We start from the raw sequence: 20,592 nt of genomic DNA, 5'->3' as shown, positions 1-20,592 counted from the left end.
ACTAAAGACACAGATGTAGTTATGGTTTAGAAAAAGAAATTTAAGTTGTATTTAACATAAGTTGAAAAATGCACATAAAGCATCAAGAAAGCTGGTTGAACAAAAATTAAGGCAAAAATATTAATAGAGAAAATGAGGTTCAGTACATGATGATTAAAAATTCAATTCACCAAGAAATATAACATTTCTGTATTTGTGTGCATCTATTAATATAGCATTAAAATACATAAAACAAAAATACATGGAATTACAGAGAGAAATAACATATTCATCATCATGGGTGAAGGTTTTAAACATTTCTTTCAATAATTTGTAGATGAAACATTTTTAGAGAATGTAAATCTAAACAAATAACAAGCTTTATCTGTGCCTGTATGTTGTACATTGTACCCAAAACATGTTGAGTGCATCTCCCATGCATGCATATAAGATTTGTGACATTAAACTTATAAAGCTTTTGCTTATAAAGCAAAATCTGAAGTTTCATTTTACTGGTAGCATATTTATTACAGGACTTCCCTTGATGGCTCAGTGAGTAAAGAATCTGCCTGCAATGCAGGAGACACAGGAGACACGGGTTCAATCCTTGGGTCAGGAAGATCCCCTGGAGTAGGAAATGGCAAGCCACTTAAGTATTCTTGCCTGGAAAATTCCATGGACAGAGGAGCCTGGCGGGTTACAGTCCTTGAGGTCGCAGAGAGTCAGACACGACTCAGCAACAAAGCGCACACACACACAGGCTACGTTGCAGCACAATATGATCATTAGATCCAGTAAGTTTGGGGAGTAGGGAACATTTCTAAATAACTCTTAGATAAAAGAACACATAGAAATGATATTGTAATTTAATTAAGCTTAAAATATTAGCTAGTATTTAGGGAGAATTTGGGGCTTCCCTGGTAACTCAGCTGGTAAAGAATCCAGCTGTAATGCAGGAGACCCGGTTCCATTCCTGGGTCAGGAATATCCTCCGGAGAAGGGATAGGCTACCCACTCTAATATTCTTGGGCTTCCCTGGTAACTTAGCTGGTGAAGAATCCGGCTGTAATGCAGGAGACCCGGTTCCGTTCCTGGGTCAGGAATATCCTCCGGAGAAGGGATAGGCTACCCACTCTAATATTCTTGGGCTTCCGTGGTGGCTCAGTCAGTAAGGAATTTGCCTGCAATGTAGGAGACCTGGGTTTGATCCCTGGGAAGGGAGGATACCCTGGGGAAGGGCATGGCAACCCACTCCAGTATCAGGCCTGGAGAATGCCCATGGACAGGAGACTGGCGGGCTACAGTCCTTGGAGTTGCAAAGTGCTGGACTCAACTGAGCAACTAAGCATAGCACAGGGAGAATTTATGCTCTTAAGTATTTTTATTTGAAAAGAAGGTAGAAAATTGATAACGTAAGTATCCAACTTGGGCTGAGGAAAATGTTTTTAACGAAGTAAACCCATGGATAGTGAACGAATGTAGATAATAAAGATAGAATGAATTAATAAAAAGAATAATGAGAGAATGAATAGAAATATAGAAAATGAATATATAATAGAAAAACTCAGTACTACCTAAAGTTGGTTATCTGAAGAGACTGATAAAATTGACACTTCTGTAAGACCAACCAAGAAAAAAGTGACGCTACCAATAACTAAGAATGATAAAAGACAATGCAATGGCAGATGCTGTAGGCATTACAAATTAAAGACAGTTAATAATTATATCAGTAAATTTGAAAACCTAAATGACATAGACAAACTTAGAAAATTGTAAATTACCATAGCTCACTTAGGAATTAGAATATATGAATAGTTCCATAACTATGAAATAAATTGATATTGGAAAAAATATTTCCATAAAGAAAACTACTAGCTCATAGGATTGTACTGGTAAACTCTAGCAAGATTTCAGAAACAATAATAACAATTTTATATGAACTTTTCTAGACAGTAGGAAAAGAGGAAACACCAAACCTTTCTAAGAGGGTAGCATAATGACAATTCCAAAACTTTAAAATGAATGTAAAAATTTTTAATGAAATATTAGCACCTAAGTTGTGATAACCAAAGGTATTTCCAGACATTGCTGAATGTCCCATGGGGATACAAAGTCACCCCTGATTGAGAACCACTGTTTTAGAGCATGGCCTAAAAAGAACACGTGTGGGATAGTTTCACATGTGGGATTTATAGAAGTACAGTGAAAAAGAAGAGTTAAATGCTATTATAGGTTATAGGTGCAGAAAATAGGATACCTTTTACAGCCAACACATTTGTAGTCAGTGAAAGAGAAGTTGTTTGTAAGAAAGAGAAGAATCTGGAAAAGGCTGCTTTATCCATTAATACAGTAAATTTATAGAGGGTGGCTAATGAGGAAAAATGATGTGGTTCTTAGCACTTTTAAAAAGTACCATAATACTTTATGATCAACACACATCCTAATCCTGTAACTAACCTACAATCATGCCGTGTGATGTGAATATTTTTAAGAGTAGCAATATTGCTGACAAATAGCAAGATTATATATAATCAGAAGTGTTCTAGGAAAATGCAACAGCAAAAATCTAGGTAAATGTGATTTATCAGGGCACCTTCATTTCTAAAAAGATTCACTTAATTGAAATGTGAATATGTTGTCTCTAGTGGCCACAAACTCTAATCATGTAATTGAGGAAACCAAAATAACATATGTGATGGTTAAAATATAGGCTCAAGTTGGGACTGCCTGGATTCACATGTTGTCTATTCCATTTGCTAACTTAAACTAAGACAGATAACTTAGTCTGAACTAAGCTTCAGTTGCTTTCTCTGTGTTGGGGAAAAATTGTACCTACCTCATAGGATCTCTCTGAAAATTCAGTGAGTTAATCCGTCTAGAGTGTTTTGTCATGATTTATGGCACATTCAGTAAATGTTTATCCTTATCCTTATTTTAATTGAAAGCTTTGTTGCTTCACTAAAGCTTACAATATAAGGCTGGTTTTGCCCAGCTCTAAAAATATGTGGAAGTGAAAGTGTTAGTTGCTCAGTCTTGTGGGACTCTTCGCACTCCGTGGACTGTAGCCTGCCAAGTGGCTCTGTCCCTGAAATTTTCCAGACAAGAATACTGGAGTGGGTTGCCATTCCCTTCTCCAAAAGATATGTGCAAGCATACTCCTAATTCAAAATTATTTTTATTGTCTCTGGTTGCCTAGCCTCAAGAATTGACTTTAACTAAAAAGGGTGGCATCAGAGAACAATCTGAAATTAGGTAGGTCAGAACATCTGTTGTAGATATATAGGTAATTTCGGGAAAATTAGACACCTGTTTTCAGATACTCTACAAATTTAAGGACAGACACTTCAATTGTCCATTTCTTAATACCCTGAACTCCTTGCTCTCTCGTCTTAAAGCTTCATCTGCATCTGTCATAATAATCTTCCTAGGAAAGAGAAATCTGATTGTACCTTAGAGTCTGATTGTAGCACTGAGAGGCTATGTATTATATTTCTTCAGTCATGTGCTCTATTTTCTCATTTCCTAAGAGCTGATTTAAACTGCCCTGGTTTTTGTAGAGTAGACCTTCAAATCTTTTTTTTTTTAACCTAAGGACTTAACAGTGGAGAAGGATGAAATCAGATGGTGTAGAATATCTGGAAAACCTTGCATGTCTATTCATTGCTCTATAGACTTCACAGATACATGTTTTGAAGTGCTAGTGTCTAAATAACAAACTAAAGGAGGTTGCTTGTTTTTTCTTTCTAGGCAGAAAAATTAATGAAACAAATTGGTGTGAAAAATGTGAAGCTTTCAGAATATGAAATGAGTATTGCTGCTCATCTAGTAGACCCTCTTAACATGCATGTATGTATCCTTAATCTTATTATTTTTTTGGTCTAATGTTTTCTGTCAAGAGTCCCAAAGACCATAACTAGGTTTAATGATTCTCTAGGAGGAATCACAGAATTCAGTGCAGTCATATTTATGAATATAAGGTGCTACAGCAAAAGGATTTAAGACAAAATCAGCAAAGAAAGAGGGGACATGTAGTGAAGTCTGTAGGAAATCAGACAAGCTCCCAGGAGTTCTCCCAATGAAGTCACACAGAATGCACTTAATTCTTCCATCAGAAGGTTGTGAGAATGCATATCAAATGCTTTCCATGAAAGAAGTTCATTAGAGACTTAGGGCCCAGAGTTTTAATTGGGATTGGTCCCATTTTCCTAACATGTATCAAAATTCTAGACTCATGAGAAACCAGGTGTCCACCATAAACCACATTGTTTACAGTTTAGACACAGCAAGCTGTTCTTTATCTGGAGAATGGAGGAAGCTCCTGAAATCTTTAGTATCTCGCATACTCCAGCCAAGGGCTAGCTGTGCATGCAAGCCTCTCTAAGGATAATAGTCTCAGGCCCACTTGTAGTAACCTTAGCACACATTTGTTTTGTTAAACTTGTACTTTTATATATTCACCTTTGTGGCATGTAAAATTACTGCTGTAAGTTGATGTTTGACTTGGAGTTGAAATCTAAATTTTTATGATCAAGTATGATAGCACAAGATTCTGAATCTCAGTTTTTCCATTTATGGCCTTGGCAAATTATTTCCTTTTTTGAGTTTCAGTTTCCTCATATGTAATCCAGGGACAATGTAATATCTGCTCTTCTTACTTCTAAAGGATTATTTTGAGCATCAGATTAATGTAATGTATAAATTCTGAAATCCTAGGTGAATATTTTGTAACATAGGTATAAATAAATAAATAGAATGAAATATGATATCCTTATCTCCAAATTTAGGAAATAAAAATGTACAGTGTCTATTAATATCTTTGTGCACAGAAACATACATGCCCTTCCAGAATTAATCCTCCATTTGAAATGAGGATCCTTTGTTATAGTTACAGTGAAAATAAATGATGATTTTTTTCAGTTCTGGCTATGATTTTTCCCTTTTTTTTTTTATAGTGGAGAATAAATAAATCTGTTGTAAACATTGCTTTTGACCAGCCCCACCTCCAGCCCCTTTACTCTTCTAAATCAAAGCTAGGTTGTTTTTGTTTGTTTCTCAGATAATTTTCAGTTAGTTTATAGACTGCCCTCCCCCGACTCCCTCCAGTTTTTTTTTTTAAAGCTGAGTCAGAAGGCTTTAAAATATACACGCTATGTCTATTTTGAACACATATATCCCCTGTTACTCTAAAAATATAGACATTTTTGACACAGTTTCCTTTTGATCAGTAAAGTTCCAAAGCCCAGTTTGGTGGGTTTAGACCTTGTTTCTAAACTCCTTCCTATTATGTTAGACAGCATCATGTATAAATTAGGCACACTCCTGGTGAACTCTTCCTATTAACTAGTACTAAATTATCTGTCTCAGCTAGCTCTCAATCATCTTGGAGTGGAGTATTTCTTCCTCTTAATAGAGTGACTTCAGCTTATTAGATCCCTGCCAGACCCAGTTCATTTTTTTTTTTAAATAATAGGTAGTTGACTATTAAATTTCTTTTTGCAGCTCACAGTAGTTTAATAATTTCAGTATTGCTTAAGAATACTTACATTAATATATCATTTTACACTTATTATTTAGGTATAATCAGGTCTTATCATTTGGGGTTTATTTGTTTTTTTACTTCAGTGAATATACATTAGTTGTAAAATTTCATGCTGACTTTATCTTTTACCAGGTTACTTGGAGTGATATAGCAGGTTTGGATGATGTCATTACAGATCTGAAAGACACAGTCATCTTACCTATCAAAAAGAAGCATTTGTTTGAAAATTCCAGGCTTCTACAGCCTCCAAAGGGTATGTTAAAAGTTTATATTTGTGAAAATATTAAAAATCTGGAGAACACGGAAATTTTCTGCCTTTATAGAACTGACATTTTTGAAGTTGGATTTTCAAGAGATTGCTGAGATCCAGTGAATGATTTTATAAGTAATAATTCTAAGATAATTGCTCATTCTTCAGCTTTCCAAATTTAGATAACTTTTCCCCTGTATAGATATTACATGTCAAAATAATCCCTTTATTTCAAATTCATATTTATTTCAAGAAAATGAGATTAGGGAAATCAATGATAAAAAAGATTCAAAGTAAAAATATGGGTCTTTGTCAAAAAGAAGATAAGACTTCTTTTTGTTTTTTCACTATTCTAGTGATTTTTTTTCCCCCTTTTGGTATTTCTGTTTACTTTTAGATTACAATAGGTTTTTTTGTTTTTGTTTTTTTAGAAGAAATAGTGAACGGATGAACTAGAAATTAAGAAATTAAATGTTACTTATTTTTTTTGTTGTTTTGTTTTTTTAAATGTTATTTATTTTTAAGGGGAACATTTTCTTATTCCTCGTTAGTAATAACTGCAGAAGCCTTGTAACTCAATAACAGTATTTATAAATGCATCCTTAAATGCAGTACATCTATTATTAATCATTCACATATTGATCATGTTTAAGGTTTATTAAAGGCAATTCAAATGTAGCTTTCTTGATAATTGACAGTGAGATCTATAGAGGTGTGTTGCCATGGCTTTCAGATACAAATTCTCTAGTGTAGCTTATTTATTGCCATCTAGTAGAAGCTTCTCTTTATTGTATTGTCAAAGCTAGCGAGGTTGCTAGTCAAGACTGAAATCAAGTTATTTGATAAATACATTTCTCAAACAAGTAGGATCTTTAAAAATATCAAAATAACATGTATAAATTGTAGTTGTTTATAATCTTAACTAATTTTACAGCTATATCAAAAAGTGCATTAAATTATATTTCAAAGGTAGTTGAAACCATAGCTGTACATTTTTATGAAGTAGAAAAGTTTTGTTTCTGGTAATTAAAGGGTGACAGTTAACAAAAATTGTATACTTTTTCATTAACTAAAACAGCAAATCTGATTTTTATGTATTTATTTTATTTTCTGAAACAGCAAAACTGCTTTTTTCCCCCCTAACAAAATGCATTTAGTTTATTGTGATTAAGAGAAAGTTTTCCCCAAAGAAGATTTCAAATGATTGATCTGTGCCTAGATCAAAAGAGTAAGATAGCAATTGGATTATTAAGTTCTTTGCTATGTTCTTGCAGATTGTTTATAGTGTGAAGAATGAACTTTTGTGAATTTTTATGTCTCAGTTTCACAATGCTAATGAATGTAGGAAATTTTCTCTTCAGTGATTATTTAGGTTAGGTAATTGGGTGACTTAACCAATTGGACTTGGTTTAAAACCCCAATTAGCATAACAGATGCCAAATTAGGGGGTACTTTAACAGCCTTATGTAAATCTGGTTTTTATTTAAATGCATCATCTGAAACTAAGGGTGGTTCCAAATTTTTCTAAGTTACGTAAGTATTTCCTTATTATGTGATCTAAAGCAGCAGCCCTCAACCTTTTGGCAGCAGGGATCAGTTTAGTGGAAGACAAAGATCATTACCCCGAACTGGACTGTTTGATGAAGGGAGGAATCATGGGGGTGCTGTAATCCCAAGTAGATGTCATCACTGACACAAACTTAGGATGTAGCACCTTCCTTTCTACTGTAAGAAAAGAGTAATAAAAATAGAAATGAATGTGTGAAGCATTTTAGTATGAACAGAATTAATATTATGTTGATTATCCCATAAACTTGCAAATCTCATTCTCCTAAAGGAGATAATAAAATATGTTAATTTCCAGGTGTGCTTCTCTACGGGCCTCCAGGCTGTGGTAAAACGTTGATTGCCAAGGCCACAGCCAAAGAAGCAGGTTGTCGATTTATCAACCTTCAGCCTTCAACACTGACGGATAAGTGGTATGGAGAATCTCAGAAACTGGCTGCTGCTGTTTTCTCCCTTGCCATAAAGCTACAGCCATCCATCATCTTTATAGATGAGATAGGTATGCTATGTTTTCTAAACAGAGTGCAGTGGACTTACATGCACGCTTCCTTCTGCTTATATGTTTGTCCAGGGTAGGTACCTAGAAGTTGAACCATCAGATTGTGTGATGTGTCCATCTTCAACTTCATTAGGATCACTAGTGTTAATTACTGTGTTACACCAGTTCTTCAAAGTGGTTATACCCATTTTTACTCTCATCAGTATACAGTTTGTTTCCTTACATCCTCCTCCCCAAAACTTCCCTTTTCAGGCACTAACATTAATTTATGTCAATTTAAAGAGCAAGAATCATTTCATTGTTTTGTGTTTGCTGCTTCCTAGTACAAGTTTGTGCATTTTTTAGCAAGTGGAATAGTGATTTAGGTTTCCTTGCTTGTAAATTGCCAGTTTTTTCTTTGGGATTATTTGCGTTTTTCTTAGTAATTCTTTGATAATGTTTTAATATGATTACAAATATTTTCTAGACTGGCTTGTCTTTTCACTTTATGATAGTTTGTTTTATGAATATTTAAATGTAGTTTCGTTTGTTAGTCTTTTATGATTTATATTTTGTGTGTCTGGTTTACAAATCCCTCACTACCTCCTTAAATGCTCTCGTTTTTAAAATATATAATGTGAAGTAGGAATCTAGTTTAACTCCTTGCCATATGGACTGTCAACATAAATAGATCATCTTTCTCTGTCATGACTTTTATATTAGTGAACTTTTCTCTATTTAACATTTTATGGATCATCTACATTTTTGTTACATTATGTTAAATAAAGCTACATTAGTTAAATAAAGCTACATTAGTTAATACTGGCTTTGAATTAATTTTACTATTATATGTAATAAGCTGTATAGAATTATACATAGAGAGGTATAGATATGAAGTATTTTGGTTACATGTTTGCCTTCTGTATCTTATCAATTTATTCTTTTTTTCTTTAAATTTTGCATAAGAGAACATATTGCTAGATTTTTTAAAAATTTAATATGAGACTCTTTAATAAGGAGTGTGGTCAGTTTGCTTTTCTTTTGACAGTTGACAGATTTATTTTTACCACGTAACTGTGTGCCTTTTATTTACCAATCTAGTGAACTTTTGTGCTTTTTCTTTTTATTCCGTTTTCCCTGTTGTAGTAGCCTTTCCGTTCTCCAGGGGATCGTCCTATCCCAGGGATCAAACCCGGGTCTCCTGCATTACAGGCAGATTCTTTACCATCTGAGCCACCAGGGAAGCCCCTTAGCATAGCTACTTTTCTTAAAAGTCTAGGCTAATTATTTCTCCCCTCTTACCAAATAATACAGGGATCCTAGAGCTCTTGAATACCAATCACTCCTCTCATCTCTTACATGTTTCTGATAACAGTTTCTCTTATTTTTTACTTTCTATATTAGTTGTTATTTTTATATTGGCATTGCTTGTTTAGAGGTCCACTTTTCCACTTTTTTTGTTCACTATTACTTCTTGAACCTGCCTTTTCTGGATTTAAGTTCCTTCTTTCTGAAGTCGAAATTCTTTCAGCAGAGATTGTGAGTACAGCCGCTTCTGTCTTTGTGTGAAATGGGTTCATTCTGTGTCTTTATTTTTAAATGATAACAGAATTATATTTCCTTTCAATATTTTAATGTTAGAGGTCCTTTGTCTATCAATCTTTTTGTTGCTTTTGAGAAATCTGCTTATTACCCAGTATTTCTTTGTAATTTACTCTGTATTTTCTGTCTACTTGCTATTCAAATTACAAGATTTCTATTTTATTATATATACATATATATGTATACACACACACAGAGTTCTTCAACTCTACTTAATTTTGAGTCATTTCCATAGTTTTAGCATCTAGGTCTCTACCGTATCTCATCAGTTCTAAAACACACTATTTTAGTTTTTTATATTTTAATATCTCTGAAATTGGGATATCATGTTGCAATTTAATTGGCAGAATTTTTTCCTCTTTTTGAAAAAATAATTTTATTTATTTGTTTTTGGCTGTGCTGGGTCTTCATTGCTGCATGGGCTTTTCTTTAGTTGCAACGAGGCAGAGGCGACTCTCTAATTGTGGTGTGCAGGCTTCTCACTGCGGTGGTTTCAGTTGTTGTGGGGCCCGGGCTCTAGGGCTCGGGAGCTTCAGGAGGTGTGACACCTGTCTTCAGTAGTTGCAGCTCCCAGGCTCTAGAGCGCAGACTCAGTAGTTGGGGCACATGGGCTTAGCTACTCCACGGCATGTGGGATCTTCCCAAATTAGGGATCGAACCCATGTCTCCTGTATTGACAGGCGGATTCTTTACTACTGAGCCACCAGGGAAGCCCCAGGCTTTTTCTTCTTTTAGTATTATAATTTACTTGGCAATATTTAAAAATTTTTGTTGATGCATAAAGTGATATCAGTCATTGAGTAAGTTATAAAAAGCAATTCTTTGCTTGGCTGTATTTAGTCTCATAACCATTGGGTTTGTGTTCTATTAAAAGTTAACCTTTGAAGTTCTATTTATTTTTCAGATTTAGCTGTTTTCACTATGGCTTGCTCTTCTGTTAGAATTTCAGTCCCTTTTATGTCTTCAGAATTTAAAGCATACTATTATAATACAGTTTTTTGGATTGTTCTGTTTTCTGAAATTTTACTTCTCCTTTATATTGTTAACTGTTTCACAGTAATTTGTTTGCATGTGTCATTTTTCACTTTAGATTGCTTATGACTTGGTTTTATATGAGAGTTCTGTGTTGCCTAAAATGATCCAGAGTTGTTTTGTGTCTTCTACTTAGAGCTTTTAAGATCTAATTTCTTAATATGGATGTTCTTAGACTGAAAGACGGTTCGAATTTAGACTTCAAACCTGAGAGAGAGCCCCTGTGATCTTGGTTTTTTAATTTTTCAGGGGGTACGTATTTTCCTCCAGAGCCCAGGCATAGAAAGACAAGCTTCCTTAACTCCCTATAGTGATGAGCAGAATTTTTTTCATGTCTATACTTTCTATGAGTGTACATCCTTTGGGGCATCTTTTTCTCTCTTTCTTAACAATCTCAGATATTATAATACACTTTTTTAAAAAAATTTAACTAAAAGACTATTTTTTTAGAGCAGTTTCAAGTTTAAAGTTGAGCAGAAAGTACAGTGCCCATATACCCCCCATAAACAGTTCTCTATTAGTATTTTGTGTTAGTGTGATGTATTTGTTATAATTAATGAACCATTATTATTATTATTAATAACTGAAGTCCATAGTCTATATTAAGGTTCATTGTTTTCTGTTGTACAGTTCCATGGTCTGATAAAGTATATCATGTATCTTCCCAATATCAGAGAGAATACTTTCACCACCCTAAAAATCCCCAGTGCTGTACATGTTTATCCCTCTCAAACTCCTCCCAAACTCCTGGCTACATCTTTTCATATGCTTATTTGCTGTCTGTGTATCTTCATTGGTAGGGTCTTTATCCGTATCTTTTGTTCATTTTTTTACCTGGGTTGTTTTCTTGTTGAATTTTAAGAGTCCTTCATATGTTTTGGATACAAGTCTTTTGTCAAATACGTGTTTTATAATATTTTTTTATGCTCAGCTTTAAACTTAAAACTGCTCTAAAAAAATATTTTTTTCCCATTCTGAGGCTTGTCTTCTCTTAAACCATGTCTTTCCCAGGACAGGAAGTTCATTTTGAATAAAATCCAACTTATACTTTTTTCTTGGATGGACTGTGCTTATGATGTTATATGTAAAAACTCGTTACCAAACCCAGGGTTTGATTAATGATTTGAGATTATATAAAGAATAAATCATTTATTGTTAATTTCTAAGGTTAACAATTTTTTTTCTTCTAGACTCCTTTCTACGAAACCGTTCCAGTTCTGATCATGAGGCTACAGCCATGATGAAAGCTCAGTTTATGAGTCTCTGGGATGGATTAGATACTGATCATAGCTGCCAGGTATTAGAAGTCTGCCTTACTTTGTGTTATTGTTGATGATGGTAGAAAATGTGTCCAGTTGTTTGTTAGGCTTTTTTACAGGTTTTTTTTTCCATAAATTATACTTAACAATAAATGGTGAGAATCTGAAAGAATATGATTTGTGTATGTCTTCATCCATTCTGAGGGCTTCATAATTTAGTAAAATGTTAAAAAAGATTGCCCAAATGCCCAAAACAATACAGCAGAAGAGAGAAAAGCCAGGTATTAGAACCTTCTATGTCATAGAAAAGGAAGTGACTAGCTCTGAGTATTCTGTACATTTCTTTTGACTCTTACCCTAAGTCCTTTAGTCTTGACTCTCAGTTCTTATGTCACTTAATTTTTTTGTATAGTAGTGTAGTTAACCCCAAACGCTTTTATCCCTCTCCCACACCTCTCCCTTTTGGTATCCATGGTTTGTTTTCTATGTTCTGTCAGTCGGTTTCTATTGTAGATTCTACATATAAGTGATACCATGTGATGTTTGTCATTCTGTCTGAAGTATTTCACTTAGTATGATAATCTCTAGATCCATATTGCTGCAGTTGTCATTATTTTATTCCTTTTTATGGCTGAGTAATAGTCCATTGTATGTATATACCACGTCTTCTTTATCCATTCCTCTGTTGTTGTTGTTAAGTTGCTCAGTCGTGTCCGACTTTTTGTGACCCCATGGACTGCAGCACGCCAGGCTTCCCTGTCCATCACTATGTCTGAGAGTTTGCTCAAATTCATGTCCACTGAGTCAGTGATATTATCTAACCATCTCTTCCTCTGCTGCCCCCTTCTCCTCTTGCCCTCAGTCTTTCCCAGCATCAGGGTGCTTTCCAGCGGATCAGCTCTTTGCATCAGGTGGCTAAAGTATTGAAGCTTCAACTCCAGCATCAGTCTGTCCAATGAATATTCAGGGTTGATCTTCTCTAGGATTGACTGGTTTGATCTCCTTGCAGTCCAAGGGACTCTCAAGAGTCTTCTCCAGCACCATAATTCAAAGGCATCAGTTCTTTAGTGCTCAACCTTCCTTGTGGTTCACCTCTCACATTCATACATGACTACTGGAAAAACCATAGCTTTGACTATCTGGACTTTTGTTGGCAAAGTGATGTCTCTGCTTTTTAATATATTGTCTAGGTTTGTTATGACTCTTCTTCCAAGGAGCAAGTGTCTTTTAATTTCATGGCTGCTGTCACTGTCCACAGTGATTTTGGAGCCCAAGAAAAGAAAACCTGTCACTGGTTCCACTTTTTCCCCATCTATTTGAAATGAAGTCATGTGACCAGGTACCATGATCTTAGTTTTTTGAATGATGAATTTTAAGCCAGCTTTTTCACTCTCCTCTTTCACCCTCATGAAAAGACTCTCTAGTTCCTCTTTGCTTTCTGCCATTAGAGTGATATTATCTGCGTATCTGAGGTGGTTATTTCTCCTGACAGTCTTGATTCCAGCTTGTGATTCACGCAGCCTGACATTTCACATTATGTACTCTGCATATAACTTAAATAACCAGGGTAACAATGTAACAGGCTTGACATATTCTTTCCCAAGTTTGAATCAGTCTGTTTTCTATCATTGGGCATTTAAGTTGCTTTCATGTCTTGGTTATTGTAAATAGTCCTCCTGTGATCATTGGGGTTAATGTATCTTGTGAAATTATGGTTTTCTCCAGATATATGCCTACTAGTGGGATTGCTGGATCATATGTTAGCTCTATTTTTAGTTTTTAAGGAACCTGTATACTGCTCTCCTTAGTGGCTGCAGCGAATTACATTCCCACCAACAGTGTAGGAGTGTTCCCTTTTCTGTACACCCTCTCCAGCATTGATTGATTGTAGATTTTTTGATGATGGCCATTCTGACCCATGTGAGTGATAGATACCTCACTGTAGTTTTGATTGCCATTTCTTAAATAATTAGCAATCTTGAGCATCTTTTTATGTGCTTATTGGCCATTATTATGTCTTATGTCTTATGTCTTATTATCTTCTTTAGAGAAATGTCTGTTTAGATCTTCTGCCTGTTTTTTTAATTAGGTTGTTTATTATTTTGATATTGAACTACATAAGCTGTTTGTTTATTTTGGAAATTAATAATTAGGTCCCATGTGTTTATTTTTGTTTTTATCTTCATTGTTCTTGGAGGTGGACCCAGAACTGCTGCAGTTTATGTCAGTGTTCTGCCTGTGTATTTCTCTAAGAGTTTTATGCATCTGGTTCTTTAATCCATTTTGAGTTTATTTTTGTGTATAGTGTTAGAGAATGTTCTCATTTCTTTCTCCTACATGAAGCTGTCCAGTTTTCCCAGCACCACTTATTGAAGAGACTGTCTTTTCTCCATTGTATATTCTTGCTTCCTTTGTTGTAGATTAATTGGTCATAGGTGTGTGGGTTTATTTCTGAGCTTTCTATCCTGTTCCATTGATCTATAAATCTGTCTTTGTGCCAGTAACATACTGTTTTGATTACTGTAGCTGTTTATGTTTATATGTTTATATGTGTAAGTTTATATGTCTTTCCAAGAACCGAGGCTTGACTCTGCTGAATAGGTTTCCTAATTTTTCACCATTTTTCTCAGGCCATAGTGCTTTATGAGCCCCAGCTTTATGTAGGATGCTCTCTTATCAGGCCCTCTGGCCTGTCAGATGTCCAGCACACCCCACTGTCTCAGGTCTGTTCATGTCCATATGGTATGCAGTCAACTTCTGCCCTTGCTCACCTCCACTATATGAATAGGCTCTACTGATAAATAAACCTGTCAGTTTAATTCCTTTACTTTTTTGCAGACTTATTGTTTAATTTGAGGGTTTTTTTTTTAAATACTTTATTATTAATTTTTATATGTTTTGTAGCCAGAGAGTTTAAGGATCTTCTTTGTCACATTACCGCAGTTCAAAAGTCCTGAGATACATAATTCTCAGGAATAAAATTAAGCCCCATATCCTCCTTCTACATCACTTTGGTTAGTCACTCGGCCGTGTCTGACTCTTTGCGACCCTATGGACTATAGCCCCCCAGGCTCCTCTTTCCATGGAATTCTGCAGGCAAGAATACTGGAGTGGGTTGCCAGCTTCTCCTCCAGGAGATCTGCCCAACCCAGGGTTTGAACCTGGGTCTCCTGCATTGCAGGCAGATTCTTTACCATCTGAGCCACCAGGGAAGTCCCTTTTATGAAAATATAATTTCATTTTGAGGGAAAATTGCCTTTAATGTTGGATGATTAGAGAAGAAAGCACAACAGAGATAAATTTAGGTGAATTAATAGAAATAATATTTATTAATAATTGGTTCTGGTAAATCTATTCAATGAGATTGGTGTGCAGGTTTCCAAAAACTAATTATCCTCCTAAGCATTAGTATTTATAGTATGCAGAGAATTGAATAGTTAGCCCCTGTAAGAGAAAATAGTTTAATGTTATATGTTATCAGAGTATAGTTTTAAAACCAAGGAAATAATAGTATTTGGATGAAGTATACTTCAGAGCCGCTTCATCCAGAGCCCCATGGTGTTGTTTTTGCCACAAAGGAAACAAAAATAGTTGCATGACCCCATTAAACCTGTCACTACTACTGGAAATCCAAGTTGGTTGATGACATATTCTTCATCTTGAAATACATGAGACACAAAAATAACATTGTTTTTAGCGGATTAATTGACATAGTTCAACTTTTGAGACATATATTTAGATTTGATTGTTTTAAATGTGAAACGATAAAAAAATTTTTCTTAATATTTGTTTTAAAGATTTTTTAAAGTCTAACTAATACCTAAAACGTGCATTAATTTTGCTACATAAATGCTAAAAAATTGCTGTTGCTTCCCATTTTAAATTTTAGCTTATCTGCACTAGAATTAATATACATGTAAATGTTATCAGTTGTGCCCCTTAAAATTTGCTTCTTTAAGTAATGTCAGTCACTCTTGCTTTGCTTTTCATCATGAGTATCTGTTATTACCTTACATGTATTCGTTAGACCATGTTGTGCTAGATTTATCTGTATTCCTTGATCCTAATTTTTAAGGTTTCATCTTTCATAGTGGGCTTTTGTTTTAGGCAGTTTGTTTACCGAGAATATTTCTCAAATTTCAGCCGCCTTTTGAGTTTTTTCTGGGTACTTCCTCAACCACAATGATTTTTGTGATTCCCAACTTAATAGGGTCCATCTTCAACAAGCTTCCATGTCACTTTGAATCTCTCTTTTAATATCTTATGAATACTTTATCTCAAAATGTACTTAATGTTGATCTTTGCTCATATACAAAACAAACTCATTTGATCACTTCTAAAGATAAATTTTGTTTTACATTTGGTAGAAATTTTCCTTATTAATTTTATAGAGTTGTAGAAAGTCAATAAAGAGAAACAGGTAAGAGCATTAATATTTTGACTTGAGGACCAGTTAAACCAACTATAAAATTGTATTATGTTTTGGGACTTTTTCTCAAATTTGTATTTATATTTTTTCCCTGTAGATGGCAGTCTCTCCTGGTTAATTGAAAGTAATTTGGCTGTTGAGTGACATGAAATGTAAAGAGTAGAAGTAGAATATAAAACTTAGTGGATTTTTCAACATGTTCTGGAGTTAGATTTCAGACTGTTTCAAAAACCTAAGACATCTTCAATTCAGTTCAGTTCAGTTGTTCAGTCGTGTCCAACAAGAATCTTTGCGACCCCATGAATCGCAGCATACCAGGCCTCCCTGTCCATCACCAACATCTTAGGCTGAAATAAAAGTTTTCATTAGAATACCAATAAATTTCATTTTAGAAAGCAGATGTAGTGCTCGCTTCGGCAGCACATATACTAAAATTAGAAAGCAGATGTATGTGTTTATTTTATTATACAGAAATATCAATAATAGCAGTAATATTTGCTCTTGAGAAATTAAATTGTTTTATATATCTTTGTCTTTATTAGTGTTGATTTTTCATCTCTATATCCTTTATAAGTGGCATAGACTCAGAGGCTGGCAGGGTGCCAGCAATTTGGTTTTTTTTTTTTCTTTTTTTTTTTTTTTTAATATTCTACCCAGCATTTGATGTCTGCTTTTATTTTATTGCCTTGTGTAAAGTTGGATTGCTTGAGGTTCTATTATTATTAAGAAGATTCCACCTGCAGTGCTGGTAGTGCCATGAAATGATGAATTCTAGAGGAAAAAATACAGGGTATATCTATTACTATTACTGGAATCCTCAGACTCTGGTAGGGAAATGATTCTCTCCTTAATATTATTAAAGGACTTGAATTATTCTGTCACATATACTGCCAAGCTGTGAACATAAATAGCTTTCAGTTATTCAACATGTAGCGATCAAGTAACCATATTTTACAAAATACAGGAGGTTTTTTAAAATTTTTATAATCCCTTCATAACTGAATAAGTACATTATTTTAGTTACTAGAAGTCTGGTGAAATGCAACAGTCTTACCAGCTTTGCTATCATTTGATCTATTTAGGATTAACTTTGATTTGTATCTATAAATATTTGAGTAATACTGGATTAAAACAGATTTCTTATATAAGATTTAGTATAAGCCCCACGTAATTTTCTATATCTTCTAAGCCCTAGTAGTAACAACCTAAAAGGAGTATTATTGGTATATTTAATAGCTTTGTTTTCTTTATATATTTAGGTCATAGTGATGGGAGCTACTAATCGTCCTCAAGATTTGGACTCAGCTATAATGAGGAGAATGCCCACGAGATTCCATATCAACCAGCCTGTAAGTGGGCTTGATTGTTATGAACAGTTAAATATTCTTTCTTTTTTTTTTTTGCAGATCTTTATCTGTGATTTCAGGAAGGGAATGATTAAAAAAATAAGACTTATTGTTGATCACAGGCAGGGAAGGAATAGAGCAAGAACCCCATAATTACTGTTGTCCTTTCTATTCCTTTTCTTGATTTTTTACTGTCTTTGAAGATCAGTGTTGTTTACATCTGTATACATTTGTGTCTCTTTGATGTATAGAATTACCTCAAGTTTCCCTAGACATGTTAGTGATTTTCTTTAGGATGTAGCAAGTTATCCGTGGAAAATACTTAAGAAAATGTAAATTATAGATTTGTTTTAGGATAGGATATAATTAGGGGTTTTAGGGTTAAAGAACTGTTCTGTTCAGAAGGCTGGACAGGGAGAACATCTGCTCTTTATTTGATTAATTATTAGCAGTTGTAATTGGTGCTTTCCTCTGACAGGATTAATGATTAACCAGTAAGTACGATATTGCACTTTAATATAAGAATGAAAATCTGAGATTGGTATTGATCCAGTTGTAACTTCTAGCACTCTTTTTTGCTACTCTGTTACACAGAATCCCCAAATCTTGAATTTTGTTTGCTTTTAGATTAAAAAAAGAAAAAACAAGCAGGGTTAGTACTAGACTGTATGCAGCTTTCAATTAGCATGTTACATGTATATATTGCTGTTTAGAACTTCCACTGTCACTCCTTTCAAATTTAAAATCTCTGGCCTGAAAATTTTGCCCTATTTTATATTCTTCAACCTAACAGTTTGTCGCAGTAAACATGGTTATCTAAAATTGGTAGCTGTGGTCTCTATAAAATTACTCTGATCTGATCAACTGTTTGCTGCAGCTACAACCTCTGATTCCTCTGGACGGTATGCATTTACTTAGGCAGTCTATTAGAGAATTTACCTGATAATTCAGTGGAGAGATTTTTTAATGTGATACAGGAGACTGGAAAATTTGATTAATATTTATTGAACTTGTATGTCAGTTACCCACTAGGTTCTGATGAATAAGAATGTGGCCCCTGTCCTAAAAGAACTCTGTATTGCAGGGGGGTGCCAGACACAAAAATAAATAATGTAATATGTACTTTACAAAGGTACGTGTAACCAACTGCAAGGACCTGAAGTGATGATGAAAACTAATAATTCTGTCTGAGGAGTTAGTGAAACTTACAGAATCCAGCTGGGCTTGAAGGATGAAGGATGGTAGGAATTGACTCATTTGAAAAGACCCTGATGCTGGGAAAGATTGAAGGCAGGAGGAGAAGGGGACGACAGAGGATGAGATGGTTGGATCGCATCACTGACTCAATGGACATGGGTTTGGGTGAACTCCGGGAGTTCGTGATGGACAGGGAGGCCTGGCGTGCTGCGGTTCATGGGGTCGCAAAGAGTTGGACGTGACTGGACTGAACTGAAGCAAGGAAATGCTTTTCTGTCAAAGTGAATAAAGGCAGGGAGGTGTGGAAGCACGTATTTAATGGAGACTTCTGGGGATAGTTCAGTTAGAAGGTGCCAAGGAAAACCAGTGGTTATGAGGCGGAAAGGGTTGACTGCTGAAGGTTTAGATGACCTTTATATGCTTCCTACAAGATATGTGATCTTATTTTATTACCAGAACATCAGAATATTTTTAGATATAATTAGTTCACTTCAGTGGTTCTGAAAGTGAAGATTACATTGATAGAATCTCTGTTTGTAGTCTAATAGCAAGCAAAGGGTTTTGATGTACAGTAGTAGAATAGAACATAGGGTACAACAGCCTGTAAAGTAGCCTTTGCTAAAGTTGTAAGTTTAATATATTTACTGTGTGAGTTCAGAATGGGTCATGTAACACATTTTATTAAGTTTGACATAAATTTGTATACTTTTAATGCAGAAACTGGGATTTTTTAATCTCCCTTTCATTCTGTTTTTAGTGAACACACACACACATTTTATAGGGTAATTTTTTTTCTTATGCATAACTGTGATATCAAAGTATATGATTAACCTTACCTTAAAATTCCTTTCCAAGTTAAATGTTGATTAACAGATTATTGGTGATCACATAACATACCAAACTAACCTTCATACTTAACACAGTTGAATTACAGAAACAGGAGTTTGGTTTTTATTTTCACATCCTTTAATTTGATACTCCTGGTAACTGGCTCTCCTTTTTTTTTTTTTTTTTTTTTTAAGCAGTTGTGGGAATAGGCAGGAGTTCAGCCACAGTAATTTTTAAAAGCACTTGTATTTACTATTTATGTAAGGTATTCTTTTAAAACCTCCTGTTCCTAGTACAGTATTAGGCAGCATCACTGGAGGCAGAAGCGTACAAGCATATAAACACATCACTGTCAACACTAAAGAAAATTCACTAACACAAATCAGTGATCATGGAAGTTACATGTTGAATGGAAGAACCAAGCAGGTATTCTTGCCATCTCTTCCAGTTACTGGTAAAAATCTTATGGCAGTAATGAGTTTTCAGAAGTTTCCTAAATGAAGAAAAGGAGATTTGTAGCGCTATAGAGGAAAGACATTGGTCATTTACCCCCTTGAAAAACATTTCAAGGCATGTGCTAGGCACTGGGGATTCAGAATAAGAAGTTACAGTTCAGTACAAGAACCACAAATGATTACTCTAGAGTCTAGAATTAGACCTTGCTTTAGTCAAAAGTTTCCATGACCTGTCAGAGTTTCTGTCATTTCCGGTAGGTATTGGGTAGTTTACAAGGAAAGGAAGAAATATTAGCAAAATTAGTTGATCCTTATTTTTTTCATGCTAATTGAAAATTATTCTGCTTTTAGGCTCTGAAACAAAGAGAAGCAATCCTGAAACTCATCTTGAAAAATGAAAATGTAAGTAGCAAATTACAGTTTTTCCCCACCCTATAAATAAAAAATTATGTTCATATAATCATTTTAGAAATGAAAAAGGAACCTGAGAATAATGTAGTTTTGAACTTGTAAATTACTGTAGAACTCTTGGCTGCTCATATAACTCAATCACCATGGCATTTTGAACTAATTAAAGGTAATTAAAGGCTTTTTAAATAGCCATGTGTTTTCATATCTGTAGATTAAAATCC

At 34.6% G+C, this 20,592-nt stretch overlaps 1 protein-coding gene across 2 annotated transcripts in view; it reads left to right on the top strand.

The window, feature by feature from the left end:
• Positions 1–20,592, top strand: part of ATAD1 (ATPase family AAA domain containing 1) — a 40,297-nt gene that overhangs the window by 11,212 nt on the left and 8,493 nt on the right. For both annotated transcript variants that reach the window (XM_065922849.1, XM_065922848.1), the window contains exons 3-8: positions 3,727–3,825; positions 5,651–5,771; positions 7,633–7,833; positions 11,637–11,743; positions 17,394–17,483; positions 20,312–20,362. In XM_065922849.1, coding sequence (XP_065778921.1) covers positions 3,727–3,825; positions 5,651–5,771; positions 7,633–7,833; positions 11,637–11,743; positions 17,394–17,483; positions 20,312–20,362 — 669 coding nt within the window. The remainder of the gene's footprint in view (positions 1–3,726; positions 3,826–5,650; positions 5,772–7,632; positions 7,834–11,636; positions 11,744–17,393; positions 17,484–20,311; positions 20,363–20,592) is intronic.

Source organism: Muntiacus reevesi, chromosome 2 (genome assembly GCF_963930625.1).
Source record: "Muntiacus reevesi chromosome 2, mMunRee1.1, whole genome shotgun sequence".
NCBI classification, from domain to species: domain Eukaryota; kingdom Metazoa; phylum Chordata; class Mammalia; order Artiodactyla; family Cervidae; genus Muntiacus; species Muntiacus reevesi.
Note: the sequence above shows the minus strand (reverse complement) of the source record. Positions and strands in the feature narration are given on the sequence as shown.